This window comes from Saccostrea echinata, unplaced genomic scaffold (genome assembly GCF_033153115.1).
Source record: "Saccostrea echinata isolate AGI-Se365-2 ecotype Australia unplaced genomic scaffold, CSIRO_AGI_Sech_v1 ptg000058l, whole genome shotgun sequence".
NCBI classification, from domain to species: domain Eukaryota; kingdom Metazoa; phylum Mollusca; class Bivalvia; order Ostreida; family Ostreidae; genus Saccostrea; species Saccostrea echinata.
This window is the reverse complement of record NW_026889807.1, coordinates 1,627,501-1,653,542: the sequence shown is the minus strand read 5'-3', so window position 1 is coordinate 1,653,542 and position 26,042 is coordinate 1,627,501. Positions and strand designations below refer to the sequence as shown.

The following is a 26,042-nucleotide window of genomic DNA, read 5'->3' as shown; positions in this document are numbered from 1 at the left end:
CAAAAAAAAAAAAAAAACGAATTTTTACATGAAACAGTTTTAGAGACCGTTGTGGTGTCATTTGGACAGCTAGCTCCTGATATGATAATAAAACGGTGCAGTAATAAGACATTTAATGAATTAATTCGTACAGAAAACTATGATTCAAAACCAGGTGAAGTCGTCCTGAAAATACCACAGAGTCACTTTGAAGACATGGCACAAAGAATTCTATGTAGTGACGATAGTGACAGTTTTGAGGAGGATATCGATTTTTGTCCTCTGTAACATTTGTCAGCGTCATGTGTGTCAGGATTTGGAGTTTTTATCCGTATTGTTAAACCGTAATATCTCCCTCAAAGAGGTAGAGCCACGAAGTACCAAAATCGGCCTAGTTGTCAAAATAAATGAAACTTTCTCAAATCAAACTGGAAGATTTGTAGGTTATAACACAATTTATTTTTTAACAATATCTTTTCTAGTTTTCTTTTTACAGTCGTTTGAATTTGGTATTGTATTCCAATACCACAGAACGTCATGACGTTGACATTTTATATATTATAACGTCATGACGTTACATTATTTATACAAGGTAATATATGAATGTTAATGGATGACAATCCATCAAAATAGGCCTTAATTCAACTATTTGGAAAAAATTTACCAGATTTTTCCAAGAATTTTTGAAACTTGGGATAAATAGTATTTACTTTCTAACTTAAAGCTATTTTTGTGATTTATTGAAGTGTCAAACATTTGATTATTTAAAAAAATCAAATACGAGGTCATGGCATTCTATATATATCTAGAGATTTATACATGAAAAAGAATCAATTATTTCCTTATAAATGTGTAGAAGGATAAAGGGATATTGGCTTAAAATTATTACCATCTATTTCCCATTAGTTTTATTTATATGTATATAATTAAAAGATTGCAGAATCATCTCATAAAGCATGAACTAATCATACGTGAAATGTTAATTCATTTTTAAAATAATAATAATGAAAGTAAAGTCTTATCTCAATTAATCATTTTACAATTAAATGGTGTGTACCTCATCTGTTTGCACAATAATTCATGTAAATGATCAATGCTGTCATTCCTATCTACATCTAATTTGCTCTCTTGTTTGCTTAAGTAGTATATGCACCTTTCGATTTTCAGTCACCCTCTGCCGTGTGCTATCTAAGTTGTAGTAAAATCGTATGGTGAGCAGTTAGTAGTACACAACTGCATGGATCATTAATCAGTCGCTTTTAGCATAGAAACACTGGGGGTTCTCGCAGTATCACTTTTTCGCGATTCAACACAGCTTTTCTGCGACAAGTTTTACTGCTTTTCCGCGATTATAAATGTATAGGTTTTCCGTACCTCTTGACTTCCGCATGTTCCATTAACCAGATAAAACCTGTTGCTCCTTGCTTACCACAGGGAGGTTTTAATCGTGGCTTTGCAGATTTTATCAATGCTGCATCGGTATGACACATCCCCATTCCTTAAAACTTTTCTGATTGGAAATCCATCGTAGATTATACATTTTCCCCCTGATTCAATTTCCATATTGTTTACATCTAAAACCTATTACCGACCAATGTGAAATGACACAGGCTAAATCAATCGCCAAAAACTGTATTAAATAATTGTGTAAATAAAACTATTATTATTTCACTTTAATTATTTTGTACATTTTTTTTACATGAAAAGCATGCTCATTGCGAAGTAGAGCAAGTCATTTTATGTTGATATATTATTGCGCCGTGTGATTAGGTCACGTAATGACCTATGACCTGTCAAAAACTTCATACAGATTTGAAGATATTTGCTCTCTGCCTGTTTATATAAGAGAGAGATACCACAAATGTATATATTTAATTTTTAACACCATGTGAGTAAAATCGCGGAAAGGAAGTATAAAAAAGGAGAAAACACATAACATATAGTAAATCGCGGAAAAGCAGTATAAAGTAGTCGCGGAAAACAACAAGGTTCCAAAAATAAAATAGCGGAAAAGCAGGCCAGCCGGGATTCTAGAGTGCTACACTTGGTAATGGATAATATCTTAGCATAATGAAGTATTCTCTCTCTCTCTCTTTCTCTCCGTGTTTTGTTTCCTTTAATTCTCTTTTTTTTATTAAAGAAAGTCTGCAATATCATTATGTTAAAATAAAAGGAATAAATCTAGGTTTTGCAAAAATAAAAAACCTTTTTATTCAATGTAAAGAATCTCTCTCTCTCTCTCTCTCTCTCTCTGCATGTTTTGTTTCCTAGCTTTCTCTTTTTTATAAAAGAAAGGCTGCATATATCATTGTTTTAAAAGAAAAAAACAACTAGTTATTGCAAAATTAATAAAAAGAAATTTTTAATTCAATATAAAGAATTTATAGTACAATTTTACATTAAGTCATCATACTGTCTACATGCAATGAGTGGCTCATTACCATACACCTGACTGAGTACTGAAACAGCTGACTTTTCATCAGAAACACTCGCAAAGAAGATTTTACATGAAAGTTGAAAGAAATGGTCTACATATGGAGTGGCCATCACTACACCCAACATAGCACTCACACAGGAGATTCTAAGTGAAAATAGATAAAGAAAGTAATCACATGTTTAGCAGTCTATTACATGTGCTTCAACCAACATAAGACTCGTACAGAAATGTGTACAATGTATATGTGAAAATTAAAGAAAAAAAATTACGTGTGAAGCTGCCCATCACCGCATCCAACACAAGACTCGCACAGTAAATCCAACATGAAAATTAAATTAAAATAATATTTACATATTGAGCGACCAATTACCGCTTCCGACATAACACTCACACAATAAATCAAACATGAAAATTGAATTAAAAAAAATATTTACATAATTATGGAGCGGCTCATTGCCGCATCCGACATAACACTCACACAGTAAATCAAACATGAAAATTAAATAAAAAAATATTTACACATGGAGCGGCCAATTACCGCATCCGACATAACACTCACACAGCAAATCAAACATGAAAATTATGTAAAAAAAGCATTTACATATGGAGCGGCCAATTGCCGCATCCGACATAACACTCACACAGTAAATCAAACATGAAAATTATGTTAAAAAGCATTTACATATGGAACGGCCAATTGCCGCATCCGACATAACACTCACACAGTAAATCAAACATGAAAATTAAATAAAAAAAATCATTTACATATGGAGCGGCCAATTACCGCATCCGACATAACACTCACACAGTAAATCAAACATGAAAATTAAATAAAAAAATATTTACACATGGAGCGGCCCATTGCCGCATCCGACATAACACGCGCACAGCAAATCAAACATGAAAATTAAATAAAAAAATATTTACACATGGAGCGGCCAATTGCCGCATCCGACATAACACTCACACAGTAAATCAAACATGAAAATTATATAAAAAAAATATTTACACATGGAGCGGCCCATTGCCGCATCCGACATAACACTCACACAGTAAATCAAACATGAAAATTATATAAAAAAAATATTTACACATGGAGCGGCCAATTGCCGCATCCGACATAACACTCACACAGTAAATCAAACATGAAAATTGAATTAAAAAAAATATTTACAGATGATGTGGCCCATTGCCGCATCCGACATAACACTCATAGGGTAATTGAACACGAAAATTGAATTTAAAAAGTAATTTACATATTGAGGGGCCCACTGTCCCATCTGACAAAACACTAACACAGTAAATTATAACATGAAAATTGAAGAGAAAATATTATTTACACATAAAATTATATGATAAAGACTGTAAACAGCACATGTACCAAACACAATAAGTTCCCCAGTCTTTATTCTTCTGTTTCACTGTCTCCTTCATCCGAAGATTCACTTTCATCAACTGGAGTTGGAATGTTGTTTGCATCTTCGACAAAGTCACCCCAGTTTCGAACACCAAACCCAGTCTGGATATTGTGTCGGGCATTTCCTAGAAACCACAGAATGGCAGCAATGTGGGAGCACATTCCAACAACCCTTGCTCCAGCTCTGCATTTACAATACCATGCAATAATATTTCCTTCATCATATTTGACCATAATTGGTACGATCTTGATGAGACATGCCGACTCTGTAGCCGAACCCTGACAAGACCTGGCTCCTCTTTGTGCACTTGTATAAGACAGTCACCTTCCAAGTGCTCCTGTGCATAATTGGGTGAGAGTCGAAGCTGGTATGTCCCACAAGTTAGGTTCCGAAGTTGTTCTTCATCAAGATATGGAAAACCTAATACACAAATTCGAAACATCATGGACGATCTGCATATAAACTACATAATGGCATAACATATCCCAAACCAATCTTCATTAGTAATAAATGTAACAATGTATATTTTTAAAATTCTCTAAATTTGCTAATTTTTTTTGAAAAGTATTGAAACAATAACAACTAGAGAACAGAATGCATTGTATAACATTAGTACATAGGATAAATACCTCTTAGATCTTCAACTGGTTCCCAGCATCCAGAGCGTCGATCTAAGTGTTGCTCTTCCACATGTTGTTGTAAGACATTAACTTGCTTGGATAGATGCAGCATTTTACATCCAAGAATTTCTTCTTCATCAGCATTCCCATGAGAGAGGGGTTTGAGATATCTGTAACAGATACATAAAACATTGGAATACATTTGCATTTATATTTTAAGAAGTTATTATAATTCCATAAAAATATTTACATGTATATTCCTTACCTATTGCACAAAGAACATACAATCCTTATGAAATCTCCTATGTACGGAATCTGGCTTGTTGGCAAAACATGTCCTAGGTACTTCCACTGTTTGATCCTTGAGTTGGCAGATTCCACAACCCAACGAATCTAAAAATGAGAAGAAATTTTTTGTAAACCCAAAAATGCTAATTCTCATATACATACATCAAAGTAAACTTTCAATTAATTTGATATCATAATTTCTCCCAACCCCCTTTTCAATCTCTTTCTTCCTGACTACACCACACATACACACACATACCTTTGTGACAAGACGACTTGTATTGGCACTCTCTGTGGACATCTGTTTCTCTCCTTTGGACATGAAACAAGGCATATGGGCTTGGATACCAAGTTCCTCCAGATAATCTATTGAGTCACGGAACCCACGATCAACGATAAAAATATCTTCCTCTTGCACCCAGTTACGAATGTCCTCAACGTTGGACTTCATGATATGCTTGATGATACTGGCATCATTGTTTCGGGCAAGATATGGACCCATCACTGATATAAAGTGGCCAGTTGTTGACACAATGATCATGGGTTTTACTAAAGGGCGACCCTTATGTAAGCTGAAGGACTGTCTTTGGAAATGAAAATTTCCACTCTTGTTTATATAAATATATGTCCCATCCAAAACCAAAATTGCTTGATTTCCAGCTGGACTGTTTCCAAAAAGAGTTTGGGCAATCTGTCTTGTGTGATGCTGTATGACATCAGAACGTGTAATGTGCTGGAATCCCAAATTCTCTAACACAAATCTTCCTGCAAGAGCTGATCGCACAGAACTTATACATCTTCTAATACTTGATTTTGATACATTGAAAAGTGTGGAAAGAACTCGATTGGATTCCCCTCCTCTGATTTTCATAAGGAATATAGTTAAACTTGTCCTCAGGGATCTTGTTGGAGTTAGCCGAACTTTTCCTTTAATATAATGTAACAAGTCTTTAAATGAGTCCTTGGAAATGCCCATAAGGTCCACATATTCAGCATCACTGAGACTTTCATCATTGTTGAAATTAAGTCTTGTTTTCTCTTGCCTCTGAATTTCTGACCTCAGAAACTTGACCAGTTGAGCTATTGTTGTTCTATTAACTGTTGTTGTTTCAGAAATGGGTTGAAGATCCCCAATGTTTCCCTGTAGGTGATTAGGACAACATCTAGCTCCAGCCGGGATAATGATTTCCTTAGAAATAAATATTTGATGCCTTATGTCAACAGGAACAACAATGAGTTTTGGTCCAGGTCTCTTACATATACAGCAGGAAGAGTGGCCTCTCGCTGTGCTGGGAAATGGTAGCTGTACTGAAGGAGGACTAGCAGGCGTTGAAGACGATGGTTGAGATGTAGATGTCAGAAGTTTGTTTTTTCCTTTCTTAGATCCCTGCACATTAGAGTTGCATATATGGCGGCACTTGTTGCAAAGAAAATCTTCCTCACTAGGTGTTCTTCCAGATAATCTGGTAACCACAGATCTGTGACTCTTGGAAATAGCATATCTGTCTGTCTGTTTTGTTCTCCGAGGACATAGGAAGCACTTATAAGACTTTTTTCCTGGCATCTATGAATCAATGATAAAAAAAAAAAATCTATTTAATGATGGGAGATTTTTGTTTGTTTGTATGTTCAGTGTGTAATAAATTGATTAATATGACAAACACAATAGAGTTCATTCTCAATTTCAAAATCATCTTTCCTTTCCTACCCTTAAATATGTTAAACAAGAGGCCCATGGGCATATTTAATTCCTTAGTTTGGCCCAACCTAAAACCCTAGAGATAAGGTTTGTGGGCCCACCCTCTCCCTAGGGGCAATAATTTGACCTGCAATTATCGATGCTGTTGGCATAATACTAATCATGGCCAGCTGTCCCTCAGAAGATTTTTTACAGATATTTCTGATATTTTAATTCATATATATGAACCTTTGATCTCCTATTGTGGCACCACCCTACCCCTGGGGACTATGATCTGAACAAACCTAAATCTGCACTACATTAGGAATTAATATAGGTTGTATTTTGATATGACTAATCATGGTCCTGCTCAGTAAAAAAAATTTAAAAAGAGGTTTTTTAAAAAGTTGTATCCTTTATGTAAAATGTTCATCCCCTGTTGTAGAATTTCCTATCACAATTTAAGGGCCATGATTTTGATTTGAACAAACTTGAATTCACATTTTATCAGGAAGCTCTCACATAGGTTTCATCTTTTCTGGTCCAATACGTAGTTCTTGAGAAGAAGATTTTTTTACCCTATCTTATTTTTGCATTTTTTTTTATTATCTCCACTTGGAACGGGGTGTGGCCTTTCATTAGAAGAAACTTGAATCTCCCTCACCCAAGGATATTTAATGTGCTGTTTGGTTGAAATTAATTAGCTCATTCTTCAAGAGAAGATGAAAAATGTGGAAAATTTACAATAACAATAACACCAATGATGACGACAGACAATGGACAATTTTGATCAGAATTTGAGCTTCAGAATGAGCTTCAGTTCATATGAGCTAATAAATGGGCAGATAAACTATCACCAAAGTTAAATTATTATGAATTAATTAAATATGTATAAATAACCAAAGAAATTAGTTGATTATACAGTGTATTTTACCTTTTAATTAAATTCAATCAGCAAAAAGGATTATCTGTTGAAATAATTTTGTTCAATTCCAAAGATCCATCAAAAAGGAAGCCCACACTATAGTCTAGTCATGTAGAGTTTCACCTGCAGGACATGTAATGCAAATTAATTGTTGATCTAACATCAATAATGAAAAACAGTATTATATTATCAAATGTTGAATAGTATTTTCTTTCTAAATTAGTTTTGTTTCAATCATTAATCATTATTAATAGAAAAATTTAAAGTAAGACTTACAATTAAAACCATTGTATAATGCCTAAAAAAGGGGGGGGGGCAGGACTTTTGAAAATAATGTCTTTGAGATATTTCCCGAAGTTTTGAAAGTGACATATATCAGCAGATAAATATATAAATCAATTTATATTATTTTACTTTTTCTGCTCTTAATTTTTAGAGAAAAAGTTGAATAAAGAAGATCCTCCATCTTTAAGAGTGACTTCCCTTGCGAGAAAACAAAAAAGTGTTAAAGTCCACAATTTACACTATTTACATACATGTTCTAACTTTATTTTTTAAACAATATATTTAAAAACCTGTAATTAAACAACAAGATGCTAATTTCTGCCCAAAATTTATTTTCTTACTATGTTTTTAATCATTGCACAATGTAAAACAATTAATTATATAATATTCTAATTTTTCTATCCCCGATTCGCGGACAATGTAAATAAAGCTCGTTGTGCAGTGTAAACTCGAATCTACTTAGAATTAATATCAGTAGAAGTTAAAACCTAGGGTAAATATTGGTTGTCTCAAATTTGGAAACATATGTATAAGTTGTAGAAATATCTTATATCGTGTATACAGGGTTTTTTTTTTTTTTGGATCAGATATGCTCACCAGCGGATTAAGATAGCTCTGATATGTGTATTGTGGTTAAAATTAATGTAAAAATCTTTAAATCTATGTATTAAATGGTAATAATGTGCTAAACTTAATGTTTTACAAATACTTACAGCCTTAGTTTACGAAATGACACCAAGGAAACATCTATAACAGGCAGAAACATCAACTGTGTATTTCACCCACTTCATAAACCGAACAGACGACAGTTTCTCTTCTTCCCGCAAAATGCCAAACGGTATTATTTCGATAACAGCGCAAACGTCGCTGATGATTTTTTTGCCGGAAAAGTTTTTGGGGCGATTTCTTGTTTTACTTAAACCTTAGAAACCGATCAGCGAGGAATGCGCTATATTAGAAATATCGTCTCAAAGTTCAAAAGGGGGGCGAAATTCCGGAAAAAATCAAATACATGCATAGGTTTGACTTTTATTGTGCATTGCCAGTATCCTGTTTGATCAAAATTGTGTAACATGCGATTAGAGTAGGTGTTAAAGATAAAAAGGAATTGCAGAAAAATTCAATTAAAGACACTTGATTTTTCACCAAGCGGCTAGGCCGTATTTGGTAGAGAGTGAATTGAGTTCTTTGCATCTATTCATTCCTTTCTGTGCGGAGAATTCCCGAATTATTTATACACGCACAGTGCTCTGATGAAGATGTTACAGTTTTATGGTCCACACTTTCTTACTTCAGAATCCTTGCAAAGCTATGAACATATGAAAGACAAACTAAAAAAGCCTCGTGTAAAGTCGAGTAGTACCATGCCGATTGTTTTAACAGAGGCACAAATATCCATTCAAAATTTATCTTTCAATGAACTTGATAGAATTTCTCAACAGAGATTACCTTTTATAATTTCACGTTATTGCCTTGCCAGTGCGTTGGCTGGTTGTCTTTCTCATTATAATGGTGAAACCATAGTTTTGTCTATCCTTCAATACATCAAAACACATCAAGACTTGCATGACCTTCTCGATATACTTTACGTTCCGATGCCCATATTTGAATATTCTTTTATTTTCACGAATCCGTTATATGGAAATTGTAATGTAACCCCACTTCACATTTGTGTGTTACATGGATGGGAGGATCACGTAGAAATAATTCTGACGACAAACAAACTGACAACGACAACAAACAACTGGACATGCGCTCATTTTGCTGCATACGCCGGCCGGTCATCATTGCTGCAAAAGTTTATTAATCCGGGACAAGATGTAATGGAAAGAACAGCTGAAGGAAACTCTGTGCTGCAGACAACCCTGCTCGGTCTGCGGTCCGGGGCGGTTCCTACATGGCGGTACAGATCGAGAGGATATATTAGCAATGGCTACCCTGATGAATTCGTATTGATACACCATGTTTCATTTCCAGGAGAAGATGAATTTTTTAAAGTTATCTGTATTCTACTACACACCAAAACAATGTGTGTTACCAATGACCTACTTATAGAAATTGACAAGTTCGGAAATGGTATTGCACATTACCTAGTGATTCATAACTATCATGATATTCTTTATCACCTTCTTGAATATAACAAAGGTTTTGTCTTTCAACGTAATAACAGTGAACTCCCCACAGCATTACACGTTGCTGTATACCTTGGTAGACGGAAGCTAGTGTTGGCACTGTGGGAGGCAGGAGTACGTCCAGGGGACTCTGATCTCTCTTTATTGGAAACACTCGATAGCGGAAAGCAATTTTGCAATAGAAATATCGAATGCAGTGATTTATGGATAAATGATGAAGAGAAAACGTGTTGGAATGAAAAAGGCAAGCAATAACAGACATTAAACTTCAATGTATTGACTTTGGGAGTGTTGAATTTGGAAGCAACGATGACTTCCACGATGTGAGATGTTTTCTCCAGAATAAAATTGATATTTAAATAGCTACGTTAAAAGTAGAAATAAACTTGTGAACTAATTGAAGAATTCAAATATTAAGTCTATGATATTATTAGATCCTGTCTTCATCCTTCTAGGTCATTCTTTTGAATGTGGTGGTGATCTTAGATATTCAGCAAATCTTGACATTAAAAGAATGCATTCTTTATTTTACAAGGATATAAGGGAAAAAAACGATCTATTTTAATAGCCATTTTTGGTAATGAACTGATTTTTTTTATGTAGGAGCCGTGGCAAGCAAAGTCTCAGAGTTTCTTTTATCTCTCCATGATAAAACTCTTAGATGCCGAAACTCAGCCACCACTGGTTGTCTTGTGTCATGGTTACCATGACAACATGCCCTGAAGTTAAAAAGGTTGCATGTTAAAAAATAAATCGCTTTAAACCAATGATATCTTGCTTCCATGGTTGCACTACTATGAAGCAATTAATTCCTAATTATTCTTATCTTATACTTATCTGTGCTGGAAGGATAATTTGACAGTCCTGATTTTTCATGTCTTTTCTTTAAGATAGAAGCATTAATCAAACCCTAACAACAAATTAATTTTGTGTGGCTACATTGTGTTACCATGCCAATCACTAGAGTTATTTAAAAAAAAGAAAAAAATTATATATACCTTATTACGTAATAGCAACTATTTTTATTGTTTTTCTTGTGTTCAGTTTGATCATACAACACCTACCACTTAAGTTAATATTGAGCCTTTTTAACATTTTAATCATATTCTAAATTTTCCATGAAAATACATTCACACAGAAAAAGTTCTATCGTGGTCTTGTATGCAGCACACTTAAAATTACAATAAAGGAGGCGGGACTTAATTTAAACAGGGAATGTTTTTGACTTCATACAAAAAATATGATTTTCGAAATATTTGAAAATGAAATCACTATCGGTTTGACTGAATAAAGTTATACTCTATACCAAAATTTACTTACGCCTACAACTTTGACACAGTGCGTTATAAACAAAGAAAATCCATTTTGCATTCCTAATCAAGGATGTATATTTCATTATAAAAATTAACCGATATATCTGTTACATACGATATATCCGTTACATCCGATATATCCGTTATGACCTTAACTGCACTGCGATGAAGCAAGGTTTATAACAATTAAAATTTCTACAGCAGAGGGATTTTTCTATGGACGTTCGAAAATTTTTGTACCAGATTTCATTCATGGTTCCTTTTGGTTCCTGGTGGAACATAGGGCCTCGGCAACAGTCCTCCATCGCACTCTGTTTTGAGCAGCCTTTTTCAATTGTTCCCAGCTATGTCCACACTGTTTGATTTCCTCTTCACATCAGATAGCTTCCTTTTAATTATTTTATAAGAAAATACTGAATTAAAAATAAAATGGACAAAGAACATATTTGAAAAGCTAAAACGAGCCTTTGACTCAAACACGGTAAAAAAAAGATGTAAAAAAACATACCAAATCTAAAATGTTACTTGATGGGCTCTACCTTCTTTTATTACCTGACAACTCAGATCAAAATTTATTTTCTGATGCCATGTCGTGCGATTTCCCGTCTATAAAGTATTGTGGTCTCAACTTTACACATCATTAATTGTATTCTATATGAACTGGCTATGTTATGGTGTCGTCTGGCAAAGGACTATGTTCTGTAGTGGCCATTATCTGCCCCCAAAATAAAACTTTGATGGAGAACTCTTTAATTATGTTCTTAACCAGGTGGATATTTGCAGACTTGAAAGCATTAAATATTTTTATCAACTATGACATCATTAGTTAGATATGACGTCAATAAAATGACGTAAATTCCAAATTTCAATGATTTTGAGAGAAAATAGTGTATTTTACGTCAGTATTTTGATTGGAAATTATCGAGCGCAGGTCTGCTCAGACTAGATCTTTTGATATAATGTGTAGAATGATAATATTAATGAAATATGTGAATATGGTACCTGAGCAAGCTTGCGCTCTATAAATACTATAGTCAAAATTGAACAAACTCTGTGCATTTTGGCCTCTATTTTAAAAATAACGGAAATCCAAATAGTTTGTGACGTCACAGAGACAAGAAAAGCCAACTAATTTTTCCAATTTCATAATATATTGTCTCAATTTGGATTATTTTACACAATATATGCACTTTTTCTCATTTCAAGGGATTTTCAAAATTTGACTATTATGGGGGCAGGAATATGCCCTTACCATATATAGTTCTTTGATATCAAAGGCTATTCAAAATGATAATTATAATAATATAGAAAAAATATTGTTTATTGACTGGATTCAAAAGAGGAAATATAAATTCAACTGTTTGAGTGTTAAAACTCAAACGAGTAAACCGACTGAAAAACTACGCATTACTGACACAGAATTATTAACTAATTGCAAGAAAAGTTATTAAGGTTATATTTTCGTCACCCAAAGGGCAGTGTCTTGAAAGCAGAAACTTAAAAAAAAGTAGGATTGTTTTAAAACTGCTTTATAAATGTAGACGTTTTTCCTCACGTGTGCATTTGTATGTATCTAAATGAAAATGAGAAAAAAAATCCGATAAAAATCCAGTTTTTTTTAATTTTTCATTACATTGACACAAATAAATAAAATAAATCTTAACAGTGGGAAAGAAACTTTGATGTTCTGAATACTAAAATAATGGATTACATTAAATATCTGTATATTTTCTGTCTGCGTTATCAAATATGTTACTAGATGCAGTCTTTTGTTCTCTCCAAGAAGATCCTTTTCAAAACATGTTAAGTTCCCCTCAATCTCAACCTTTAGATGAACATTATTTACCTAGCTGCTCTGAATGCTTCTATAAATGGATTACTTTAGATATTTGTATACTTTCTGTCTGCTTTTTCAAATGTGTTACTAGATGCAGTCTTCTGTTCTCTCCAAAGAGATCTTTTTAAAAACATGCTAAGTTCTATTCAATCTCAACCTTTATATGAAAACTATTTACCTAGCTGGTTTAACTCGCAAAAAAAAAAAAAAAAATGGTTACCAAATATTAAAATTAGAAACCCTACTTCAGTGAATAAGAATATCATTGATTTTAATACTTTTGTTGTATTGAAAACAAGAGAAATCTTTTTACTGGATATTAAACTCAGAAACATTACTTCATTCAACATATTAATTGGACTAATCTTCTTTCACCAAAAATACTTCACTCTGCTAGAGTCAATTTTTGATTATTTAGATATATAGAAATGTAAGTAACGACTTTGTAGTTCGAGGTAAGATCATCCATATCAGAGTAGGAAGATTAGTCTATATTAATACATTTCAATTTCATAAATGACATTCTACTAAGAATCCAAAACATATAAACTTTACCACGGTTCTCGATTCTTTGTTTAATTTTATGTCTATATCATGCTATTGTTTTGCAATACTATTTCCAATTAAGTTCCAATATACCCCCTGCATGAAATTCTATCTTTCGAGACGCTACCTTTATCTTAACATGATTTAAAGGATTTCTTGTAGACCGAGGAATTGTATTGTTCATATTTTACATACGTGAATAACTAAAGGGGTCTTTCAATCCATTGCCAAATTCAAAATATACAAAACATTTAAAGATACTAACAGTGCGTTTTTGCAGAGATTTCAAAGTGAGACATCGACTACATATATGACAGTGGATTATTATGTTTGAAGGTAAATAACAATGGTTATTTCATAATTCAATTTAAAGAATTTTGTAAGAGAAAAAAATGCTGAAACATCGAAAGAAAAAATAAATTCAACCGATTCCATTTCCGTTTTGCAGAAAATAGTTTGACTTGATTAAAAAAATTTCAAAAGAATTAGCTGGACAGATACTGAGAAAAATGGGATTCAAATTTTTTCTAAAGATATCTTGGATTTAAAAATGTTTTATTTCAAAAGTAAATAAAACAGAAATTTTCTTTTTCTATGATAATGATCCCCATTTTGAAATTTTTAAAAGATTGCAGTACTAGACTTTGTTTTTATCCTCTCTTTGAAGATTTAAGACTAGCCCAGATATGTGACAAAATTATAGGTGGAACTGTAGACTGTAGCAAATAATGGTGCCCCGACAATTCTTAATGTAGTATTTTTAAATATTTTTCTTACAGACAAAATTGTTATTTTTCCACATGTATGTGTTTGTGTGTATCTGTAGGGAGGAATAACTATATCATCCTAGTAACTGAATACTAGTTACTATTTAGCCTATAAATTATTATAATTATTTATATCATTAAATTTGTTTAGTATTTATCAATACACAATATAAATACAAAAACAATATACTTTTAATTTTTTTTTTTTTTTTTTTTTTTTTTTTTTTTTTTTTTGCAGGATTAACGTTATTAAAAATTTTATTCACGTTTATACTTGTTACTATGAGTATAGAATAATGACACCCATCTGTCGAGAGGGTTTTCAATACAAGTATACTTTCTTTGCTACTTTTCTTTAATTTATTTAACTATCTCTTTTGCAGGTGAAGATTAAAAATGGCTTGCAGTAAATACATATCAACAAAAGAAACTACACACGCTGCCCGTCTGTCACGATTGTTGTTGGATCCGTGCACAGATCTCTTCAGAGAACTTCTCAGGACCTTTGTCACTGAAGTCCAATTTACGCATGTCCTCCAAAATGGTAGAACTACTTTATTACCGATTATCAACAGAGTCCAAAGGAGTTTACTGTATCCAAAAACAGGACAATTTTTGGGAACATATGCAGAATTTGATTTGTCTTTGCTCTACATTTTGCTAAGAAATATATCAGGGATACCACCCCACAAGAACGGATGGGGCAACCAACCAGATCCAACAGACCGGTCTCTTTCCGCTAACATTGACCGAATCAGGGAGATAAGAAATAGTTATTGTGGACATATACCCCAAGTCGCGCTTGCCGATAAGGATTTCAAGAAAATCTGGCAAGATTTGACAGTTATCATTCATGAGCTAGAGGGGTGTCTACCAACAGGATGTTCAACGTACACAGATGCAGCTAAGCGGATAAAAACTGACACTATGGATCCGGAACAGGAAAAGGGATATTTGGACATTATCGATAATCAGCATCAATGCATCAAAGACATTAAAGTTTTTTTCTCAATTTTTCGACATGTTCATAAAATATAACGATTCCACACTTTTAAATTTATTAAAAAAAAAAATATTGTTATTAGGAAATAAAAAGCATTTAACTTTTATTTTGCTGTTCAAGTCATTTGATTTGATTGAAATTTTTTAAAAAAGTTAATATTTTATTCGCAAAATATATTTTAAGATTCAACAGCTAGAATAAAAAAGGAACAAGCGAAAATATTCGAAGAGCAGCAACAATTACGAGCTAAACACAACACATTGAAATTTGGACTCCAACAGCAAAGACATGAACTGACGCTTCAACTGAACAGACAAGAAAAAGAATTACAAAGACAGGAAACGGAATTCAAATATCAACAACAAAAACAAAATAAAGAATTGAAATCGGCATTGCAGAGACAAGAAATAGGGCTTAAATGTGAACAAAACAGACAAGTTATAGAACTAAAATCAGCGCTGCAAAGACATGAATCAGAACTTAAATATGGACAACAAAGACTAGATAAAGAGTTTAAATTTGCGCTGCATAAACAAGAAAGGGAACTAAAATCAGAAATACAGAGACAAGGATCGGAGCTGCACGCTGAGAAACAATCACAGGAAATGGGATTAAAGGTGGTGACAGAACGTCTTTCATTAATAGGTAAAGCATTTACATGTTCAAAACATAACCCTTTGTAATGATATACGAAGAAATTGCATTTTATAGATATTTTTTCAACTGATTTTTTTTTTCAAGAATTTACTGGAAACACAGTTTAAGAACGATCTACATGCCATTTTTCATTAGATCTAGATTTCTTAGAAATTCTAATTGTTTGTGTTAAAAGAACCAAGCCTTACTTAAAGAAACATTGTATCGCTCATGTATCAGATAAGTCACAAGTTTTCATTAAAATATATTTCTAAAACGATTTCAAATAATGTTGATAGCGAGAGAAAAAAAGGATTCAGAATATTTCTTTCAAAACAATTTATGTAAGATGTAAATAATTTACACAAGTATGATATGTTTTCTGAATTATAATTTGAACCCAAAATATTTTTCCTTTAACAGAAAAACTTTCTGATTGCGAAAGAAGCAACATTCTGGGTAAGTCACATCCTTCCGTACGCATACTAGCTACTACTTATAAATTAATAAATGTTGCAAATAAACTCCGAAACGCCTGCACAAGAGTTTATACGTACTTCTTTAATATTTACTAGGTAAGGATGATGACCCTAACAATATTTACACTTCAGTCAAATACTAGTTATCATTAATTTAATCAGAGGTCTACTTTTACTTTTTAAATTATGGTGATGGTTAGGCTTTGCGGATCTAGGTTGCTGAAAACTTTTAATGAATCTGGAAAAAAAAAGAATTTTGATTGATTGATTGCATGTTGTTTTACGTCCCATTCAAGAATTTTTCACTCATATAGAGACGTCACCATATACCGGTGAAGGGGTTCAAATTTTAACCTTTACTCGGCACTCAGGGCCATTGAGCAGTGAGGGATCTTTATCGTGCTAGGTCTGTCGCAGCCGAGATTCGAACATGAATTTTAAGTATTCTTCCATTTTAAATGTTTTGCCAAGTTTTGTATTGTTTATTTTCGTATTTCATGTTTAGATTTTATTTCTTTAATTATTTCTATTCTATTGAAATTAATTGCACATCTCAAATTCTTTCAAATAATATTTGCGTGAGTTTATATATATATATATATATATATATATATATATATATATATATATATATATATATATATATATATATATATATATATATATATATATATATATATATATATATTTCAGACAACACAGCAGCAGTTCTTCAGACTAAAAAGTCCACCAATGTCTACAAAAGGATATCAGCTGTAGACAGAATTATAGAAAAACTCAGAGAAAATCAAATTGTGATTCTGACAGGGAAAACGGGAAGTGGAAAAACAACCACAGCTTATCAAGTGATGTTTGAGTTGTCAGATGAGTCCTTAGAATCACCTTATATACCTGCCATTATAAGTTCACCGGATGAGTGGAATAAAGTCGTGAACCCCAATCAGCGATATATTGTTTTTCTTGATGACTTTACTGGATCAATAAATTTTGATGTAGTAGCGTTTGATAAATGGAAGACGAAATTTGATGCAATATCTGCATGTACGACAAATGGTCATATTTTAGCGTTGATTGGATCAAGAAGAAACATATTGGATGAAGCCCAAAGGTATGACATGCAAGGTTTTTTTCACAGAAAAACAATACTAGACCTTTCCCTAGAGCAGAATTTCACATTAAAAGATAAAGAGGAAATGTTCTCAGCTTATGACGAAAAGTGTTCTTTTAAAGATTCAGTGATGGACCTGACGGCCCATGAAAGAAACCAAATAGTACGGTCTGATCCATATTATGGGTTTCCCTTGACATGCTTCCAGTTCTTTTCCAGACGCAGATTCTACCAACTTGGTCCATCCTACTTTTTACACCCAAATGAATTTTTATTCAATGAAATAGAACACATGCGAAAGTCAAAATCAGACTGTATTGAAAAGGTGTCGTATTGTGTTTTATGTTATGTTTTCATACAAGGGAATATTATGAAAAATGATATCAGTAACGAATTGTTCGAAAGCATCTGTGAAAAGTTGAGAATTTCTAGTATCCCTGAATTTTATATTTGGGATGCCATTGAAGATCTAAATGGTTTGTATCTATCTAACATTACAACACAAAACAAATATGAATTCTCACATGAAACAGTTTTAGAGACTGTGTTGGTGTCATTTGGAAACCTAGCTCCAGATATCATAATAAAACAGTGCAGTAGGATGAAATTGCACGAGCTAGTTCGTACACAGAACTATGATACCAAACCTGGTGAAGTCGTTCTGAAAATTCCACGACGTAACTTTGAAGACTTGGCACAGAGAATGCTTCGTGGTGATGATGGTGACGGAAAGGAGGAGATTATCCATTACGTCGCTATTATTATTTGGTATCATCCTGCGTGTCAGGATCCCGAGTTTGTGTCTGTGTTGTTGAATCGCAGTATATCCATTCGATTTGCCTCTATTCTTTCTCTGCTATGGGAATCTTTCCCTGGTCAGCTACATATGAATTGCGTTGTGCTGGAGAAGATGTTACAGTATTATGGTCCTCATTATAGCACTTCCGAACCACTGCAAAGCTATGAACATATAATAGGCAAAGTCAGTAGCTCTTACCAAACATTTAGCGGTATCACTGCTCTTGCTTTAACAGAGAAACAATTATCCGTTCCCAACTTTCCTTTCGATGAGCTGGTTGAAGTATTTAAGCAGAGGTATGCAACACCGTTTGTAATTTCACGTCACCGTCTTGCTAATATTTTATCAAGCTTTCTCTTTGATTACAAAAATAAAGCCATTGTCATGACAGTTGTTCAGTACATCAAATCACATCAAGATTTGCATGACCTTCTTGGCTCGCTTTACGTTGCCGAACCTTTTTCTTTATTTTCTTTTACTAATATGTATAATTTATATGGCAATGACAAAGAAACACCGCTTCATTGCTGTGTTTTATATGGATGGGAGGACATCGTAGATATAATTTTAGAAATCCAAAATCCATCAAATACAACAAATAACTGGACATGTGCTCACCTTGCTGCACATACGGGACGGTTGCCCTTGTTACAGAAGTTTCTTAATATGGGACAGAATATAACTGAAAGAACAGTTGAAGAATACTCTTTGGCCTATACCACATTGCTAGGGCTCAGGTATGGGTGTAGAGTGGTTGAAACTTGGTCGTACAAATTGAATGAAAACTTTTTTTATGGCATCTCAAAGACATACCGCGTTTCATTTCCTGGAAGTGAAGACTTCGAAAAAGTTATTTGTATTTTACTTAAGATCAAAGCAGATTGTTTTAGCAATGAACTACTCATGGAAATTGATAACTTCGGAAACAGCATCGGACATTACTTAGTAATTCATAATTATAGCAACATTCTTTATCTCCTTCTGGGATATAACAAAGATTTTGTTTTTCAAAATAACGACAGTGAGCTCCCCACAACATTACACATAGCAGTGTACCTTGGTAGACCGGAACTAGTGACGACATTGTGGGACGCGGGAGTACGTCCTGGAGAATCTGATCTCTCTCTTGAAGAGACGCTCGAAAGCGGTAAAAAGTTTAGTGCAAAGAAAATTGAGTACTCTGGTTTACTCACATATGATCCACAAGCATTTTGCTCCCTGGAAGAGGGAAAAGAACTAATTTCAGACATTAAACTCAAATGTATTGCACCTGTGATGGTTGAATTTGGAAGCAGTGATGACTTCCACCGTGTGAGATATTTTCTCAAAAATCAAGTGAAGCGTATGACCTAAAACATCTTATTAAACTATTTCAAGTGGAATATGTATTTAAATGATGCCGAGTTCGAAACGCATTTTATTTTTTTCATTCATCCTATCAAATATGCAGAGAAAATTGTGGGCTTTTCGTTTACCATTTGATGACTCTATACGTATAAATGACTAAATGTATATAAAGAAGGTACGGTTTTGGCTTTATTGTACCCTAAAAATTCAATGTTTTCGAAAAATTTGAAACTGGCTTAAATAAGGTACAGAAAAATACAGGGCAAAATGTGTATTGAAACTGTACCTTGTTCTTTTAAGTAATAAGTTTTACAGAAATCAACACGAATGTATCTGTAATGTTGAGGCTGAAATATTGTATGTTGAGGTCTACATTATAGACACACAATGTAAAATTTTGTTTTATGTCTTACGAAAGGGCAGAGCTATCCTGTTATGCCTTTTTTCAAATAGACATTTTTTTTTTTTACAAATCTGTGAAGAAGATGGTTGTACTTTTAAATGAGATATGCAAAACTACGAATAGTGATTATTATTTCTGTGGAAGGTTTCAATAATGTTAAAGCCTTCTAGAACATTCAAGGACAAAACCATGTGTGGAAACATCGCGAAATAGATGACTTGACTGCATCTTTTTAAAAAATTATTCGTTCTATTTGTCGATTCTGTTCCATTATTTTGCAGGAATCACTTTGATAGGATGTGACTAACAACTCAGTGAAGTTACAAGACAAATTTTATGAAAAATTACAGGAAAAACCAAATCTGTGAAGAAGATGGTTGTACTTGGCGTCCTATTTGCAGAAATCACTTGTACGAGACATTTATGGTTGTTTAAATGTCCACTATTTAGTTTTAAAAATTGGTTTTGCTCCCTGTGACACTGAACCAAAATGTATCTTTTTTAAAACTTTAATGAATCAGTAAATAAAATTTCACTGATAAACGACTTGAATGTTTGTGAAAATAAATAAATAAATAAATGCTCTATGCAAGGATCGAACAAAAAATTTCTTGACCCCTAAGTGCATTGGACTAGTAACGCATACTACATGTACCGAGATATCATCGCCACACAAACATTGTGGAATCTAAAATGGCAAAGAAGCAGCACATGCAATTGGGATTTTTTTTTTTAAATTAGTTCAATTGTTATGGTCTCTGGTACTTCTCTCGATTTTTTTTTTTTACAAATGTTTGCTCGTTTCTTGGAATTAAAATGCACACAAACATTTTTTAATCATGGAGAAATGACCCAGAGATAGCAAATTTAAAAAAAAAAAAAAAAAAAAAAAAAAAAAAACATGTTTAAAAAAAATGTAACATTTTGTACCAAATGACTCATCTAGCCATGTTTCAAGTTACTTTTCAAAATCAAAACATACTAATGGGGAAATATTAAACATCCATTTCCCATTTCATAGGAACATGATACATGTACATCAAACGAATGTTTATATTTTAATTGACAATTCAATAAGTTTTCACTATGTAAGTTCGCCGCTATACCTGTCAATCAAAAGCGCCTCCAGTGAATTAATTTTGGAAATTTCATGTATTTTCTAAGATTATTAATTACGGGAGCTATCCAAAAACTAGGTTGGCAATGGCTTTTCCGTCAATTCTGATGTGGCTTTATGTACATATTGTAAACCAAAATATTTACTATGAAAATTCAAGCGCACGACCCAGGGTGAAATTTATTATGTAATAAAGTTTAAGCACTAAAATATTCTTTCGATAAAACCAATCAATCTTAATAAAAAATAAAAATGTCTTCATTAAGACACTTGTCATTTTTCAATATCTTTAGTATCATTATCAGAGAAATAGTGGAAATATTTAAAAAAAAAATTGCAAGAAATGATTGATTGCTTGTTTGTTGTTTAACATCCCTCTCGAGAATTTTTCACTCAAATGGAAATGCCACCACTTGCCAGTGGAGAGCTGCAAATTTTGACCTATACCCAGCACTCAGGGCCATTGAGCAGTGAGAGATCTTTTACGTGCCAGCACCTACTGTGACACGGGACCTCGGTTTATACAGTCTCATCTGAAAGACCAGTCTCAACATCCCACAGTGGAATTCGAACCCGCGAAGTAAGGATCAACTCCTTACATATAACTTCAAATACATGTATATTTGGTTGCTAGAAATGATTGAAAGAGCAACCAAATATACATGTATATGAAGTTATATTTTGAATTCTATTTAATAAATTGAAGTGTCTTCATTTTTTACTTGCCAAATATATTTAAACTTCAACAATTTCCAAGTCCAAGTTGTTTCAAATACTTCATCACCACAAATATGTCCATATCTGTCACTCAGGGCCTCTACTGAAAGGGCACATTCATTTGTCATAAGTGAAGACATGTTGGTAATATGAACATGGTAAATAATAATTCGACCATGGTGAATTGAAGAAAATTTGGTGATGATGAATTGTATTCACCGTGATCACTCCAAATTGTAGATATGATGCCATCAACGTGGTGAATTAGAGCTTCTGTGTTCAAGGTAAAATATAGAAATTTGGACCTGGTACATTCAAAGATCCCAATCGGTAGCAATAGACAAATTTCAAAATAGAAAATCTTCAATAATATGGTCAAGGTGAAATTCTGATAAGATTATGGTTTTGATTTTCAATTGAACGTATATTTCAGGTTTCAAAAGTAAATACTTACATAGTAATACAAGATTGTAAATTACATGTGCTTTGTCCAAGAACAGGTTTTTAAAACAAAATATCTACAAATTCACCACATCTACCGCTCAATCATGTATCTATAAAAGTCCATGCTCACAGTATCCACAATGCCTAAACTTTACAAAACACCATGCCCAAAATATCTACAACTAAACCATATTTAAAGAATCTATAATTCAAATGACATCCTATAGAACTAACAAGTCATCAAGTCTAGATAGAATATCTAAACTATTCACCATGTCTTAGGGTATCTAATTCACCACTTCAACAGAACCAACAATTTACCATTTCTAAACTATCTACACTTACTCTATCTTCAATTTAAAAATTTAAACCGTATACACCATACACCTTCTACTATTTGCCATGTCATATTTAATATAGCCTCCTACTAAACTTCTTGAGCAATAAAAAAAAAGATTTTCAAAAACTTTGTTATTTGGAACTTATCATCCCAAAACTAAATCTTTTCAGAATGCTTTTATTAAGATATATGATGATGTATATTTATTTATAACTTTTTATAATAAATTATAACAGTGAGTTGTTAATCATGTAAAAAATAAAATGCAACGTACAAGTGTTGTGGATCGCCTAATTTTTGTGAAACTTTGTTTTCATGTGATAGTTGTTTGGTATAAGTGAAAGAAAATTTTACAAAATTTGTTATTATTGTATAAAATCTTTGATACATAATATCCAAAAATGTATTTTTCTTGACCAGACTGTCTCAAACAATTTTGCAAAAATAGATATTTCATAATAAGAAGTAATTCACAGTGTACAAATCAGTTTATACATCATGTACATGTATCTATCAACAATTCACTAAATATTAAATGTCAAAACATTACTGAAAGTAACAAAATGGAGAGTGGGTTTTTTAATGCTTCAATTAAATTTGACAGATTTCCTGTGTATCTCGGCAACAACCAAAATTTTTTTTTACATAACTACTGCATAAAAAAAAAAGAATTAAAATGCAAAGAATTGTGCATTTACTTATGTACACTAAATACCCCAATTTCAATCCTTGACTTTCCAATTAAATATCAGCTAGTAAAGAAAATAAATATTAATCTACATCATAATATCACATAAAGTTTTTTTCTGCTAAATGAATGAAACAATTCACAAGAAGAAAATGTCCTCTAAAAGAGAACTCTCTTCTGCTGTTTCCTCTGCCAACTCCTCACAAAACTGGTCTTTAATAGGCGGGGCCCCAAAGGGGGCATTCTTAGGGAGCCTCATGCCTCCAGTTGATAAAATCTTTGCTGTTCCCCCCACAGGGATAGATTTGGTCGTGGTAGGAGTGATGTCCCTTTGAATGGAGGATCTAATGAGATGTGAGGGGCGGGCCGGAGATTCTTCTTCTAAGGAATTGACTATTTCTACAACTGATAATGTCTTCTCTCTGAATAAAAAAGAAAATGAAAATTGTTAATAATTTCCTTTGAAAAATCATAAAAGACACACTTTTACTATAACCAAGAAGTGACATAAGAACAGACAACAGCAATGTTTATGTAAATTATCTTTGAACGTTAAGATATGCAGAGACATACAGTAAAACAGGCTTAGAGTGAAGTTCCAGGGAAGAACAACTTTGACTCATTATAAACATAATTTGATATATCCATCTACATTTTAGAACCATGGGGAATGAAAATCACTTCACTGCAAGTGTGAATTCATTACAAGAGTGTTTTCTATATCTGTGTAGTAGCATACATTATTTTTTTAAAGAATCTTTTGTTAAAACACACTACAGATAAGTAAAGATCCTTCAACATTTACATTGTACACACATAAGGATGTCTACAACATTATTTTTCAACAAAGAAATGTTTGACATCCCTACTCTAGTAAGACAGGAAAGTTTCAAACAAACTTAGTCAAAGGAATGTAGTCAAAATTTAAAGAAAATAAAAACTGAAATACTTTAAAGTTATAAATCTTTACCCTGGTGTTGAGGGTAATCTTGGACTAGACGTCTTACACGCCCTTTGGCGGTTTGTCTGTAAGGGAAGATTATTCTGTCTTGGTAAATCTATGAAATCTTCATTTGGTACAGGAGAGCTGGAAAGAAAGAAAAATCTTTGATTTTTGCTTTATAATTAAAATCTTTATTATAGACATTTCATTTTTCAAGAGATAAAACAATACAAGAGTCAAACTAAAAGTTTTAACAATGGTGACTTATAGAATAAATCTAGCAGGGATGACTGTGAAGGAGAACAGAAACATCAGGGATTAAAAAAAATCATGAAAATGTGAATTGGACACATCATAAAAATAACTGACTTTGAATATAAAATGATAAAATTACCGAGGACTTCTACAAGAGTAGCTCGTAGCAGCATCCATTCTCCTGGTAGGGGTGGTAACAGGATCCTCTGCCACCCTCTCTATGGAATGATCCAATCTTCTGGAATAACTGGTGGCAGCATCGATCAGCCTCGGAGTAGAAGGCGTGGATCCAGTATCTTCACTTTCAAGCTTTAGCGGTGAAGTAGCTCTAGTGTATTTCTCTTGTGTGTTTGACTTAGGATAATTTTTTGGACCAAGTGTTTTAATTTCCTGAATTTTTGAGATTGCAGTGGGTTCTCTTAAGGGAAAATCAGTTGAAGCACCTAGAAGAGAGATAATTTTTTGTAAATGTACAGTGGTAATAAATATCCAACTTTACTACAAGTAATTTTTATGTATTATGTTTGTAGCCAAATCATGCATTTCTAAATGTGACATTGGCACATTCCTGAAAAATGCATGCAGATATTTACAGTAGAACCTTGTCCCGAACTTAATGATGATGAAAAAAACTTCAAAATATCCAACAATTCAAGATATTGAGGGTAAAATACTTCAAGAATAAGTGAATGAGATTTCCCAATCACTTTGACGTATCCACGTTATGTTCGAAATACCAAAGTTCAACTGTATTTCTAAATATGACAACAACACATTGAAAATTCTTGAAATGCATGCAGATATATTTGTTTTCATTTCTGACCTTTGTTTGCAGCTTCTCTACGTATTTCTTCTTTATCCTCAAGGTTAAAAATGTCTTCCTCACTCAAACACCTATCAAGGTTAAGTTTATCAACACGACCTTCACACACACTTCCACTGTCAGGCACATTAAACACACTCCCTTCATTGTCATCTTTGTCAGGGAATTCCCCATTTTTCTCCAGATAATCCATTCTGGCTTGCTGAGTTGAGCGACGTTTCTCTATGATATCCTGCTTTCTCTTTAGCTGTGCCTCTTGCTCCATTAACACCTTCCTGAGTCTCTTCTGTTCTTCAAGTAAAGCTTCCCGCTGTTTCAAGAGTTCATGCTTGCGTTCAGTTGAACTAAGTTTCTTATACTTTTGAAGAAACTCCTTGTTTCCAGATCCAAGCTGTGGAGAATGTTTCTGTAATTCATCATTATCTACAGTAAGTTTTTCCTTAAATCCCACCTTATTTGATTTCCCAGACTGACTTATAGGCGAGGATGACCTTTGACCTTTTGGAGAGCCAGATGGAAATGAGGCTCTGGATGACCTTGGACTCATATCGGGCTCCAGACGCTGAAACTCATCTCTTGGTGAATCCTCCTCAACATAAGCTCTAATATCAGCACTCTTCTGTGTACTAGACATAACTGGTTCCCGAAAAGCTTGTATGACTGGTATCCGGTCACTATAATCAATCCTTCCCCCTTGATGCCTGGGTGGAGTTGT

The 26,042-nt window shown here is 33.2% G+C and overlaps 1 protein-coding gene and 1 pseudogene across 1 annotated transcript in view; both read right to left on the bottom strand.

Moving 5' to 3' along the window:
- Positions 1–3,821: 3,821 nt before the first annotated feature.
- LOC133174523 (uncharacterized) lies at positions 3,822–6,306 on the bottom strand (annotated as a pseudogene).
- A 16,781-nt stretch (positions 6,307–23,087) lies between these two features.
- Positions 23,088–26,042, bottom strand: part of LOC133174657 (protein hinderin-like) — a 13,409-nt gene continuing 10,454 nt past the window's right edge. Inside the window, exons 7-10 of the mRNA XM_061309747.1 lie at positions 25,328–26,042; positions 24,644–24,947; positions 24,277–24,393; positions 23,088–23,728 (exon numbers count right to left, since the gene is read on the bottom strand). The exon at positions 25,328–26,042 is cut by the window's right edge and continues 255 nt beyond it. Of these exons, the coding sequence (XP_061165731.1) occupies positions 23,446–23,728; positions 24,277–24,393; positions 24,644–24,947; positions 25,328–26,042 (1,419 nt within the window). The 3' untranslated portion in view covers positions 23,088–23,445. The remainder of the gene's footprint in view (positions 23,729–24,276; positions 24,394–24,643; positions 24,948–25,327) is intronic.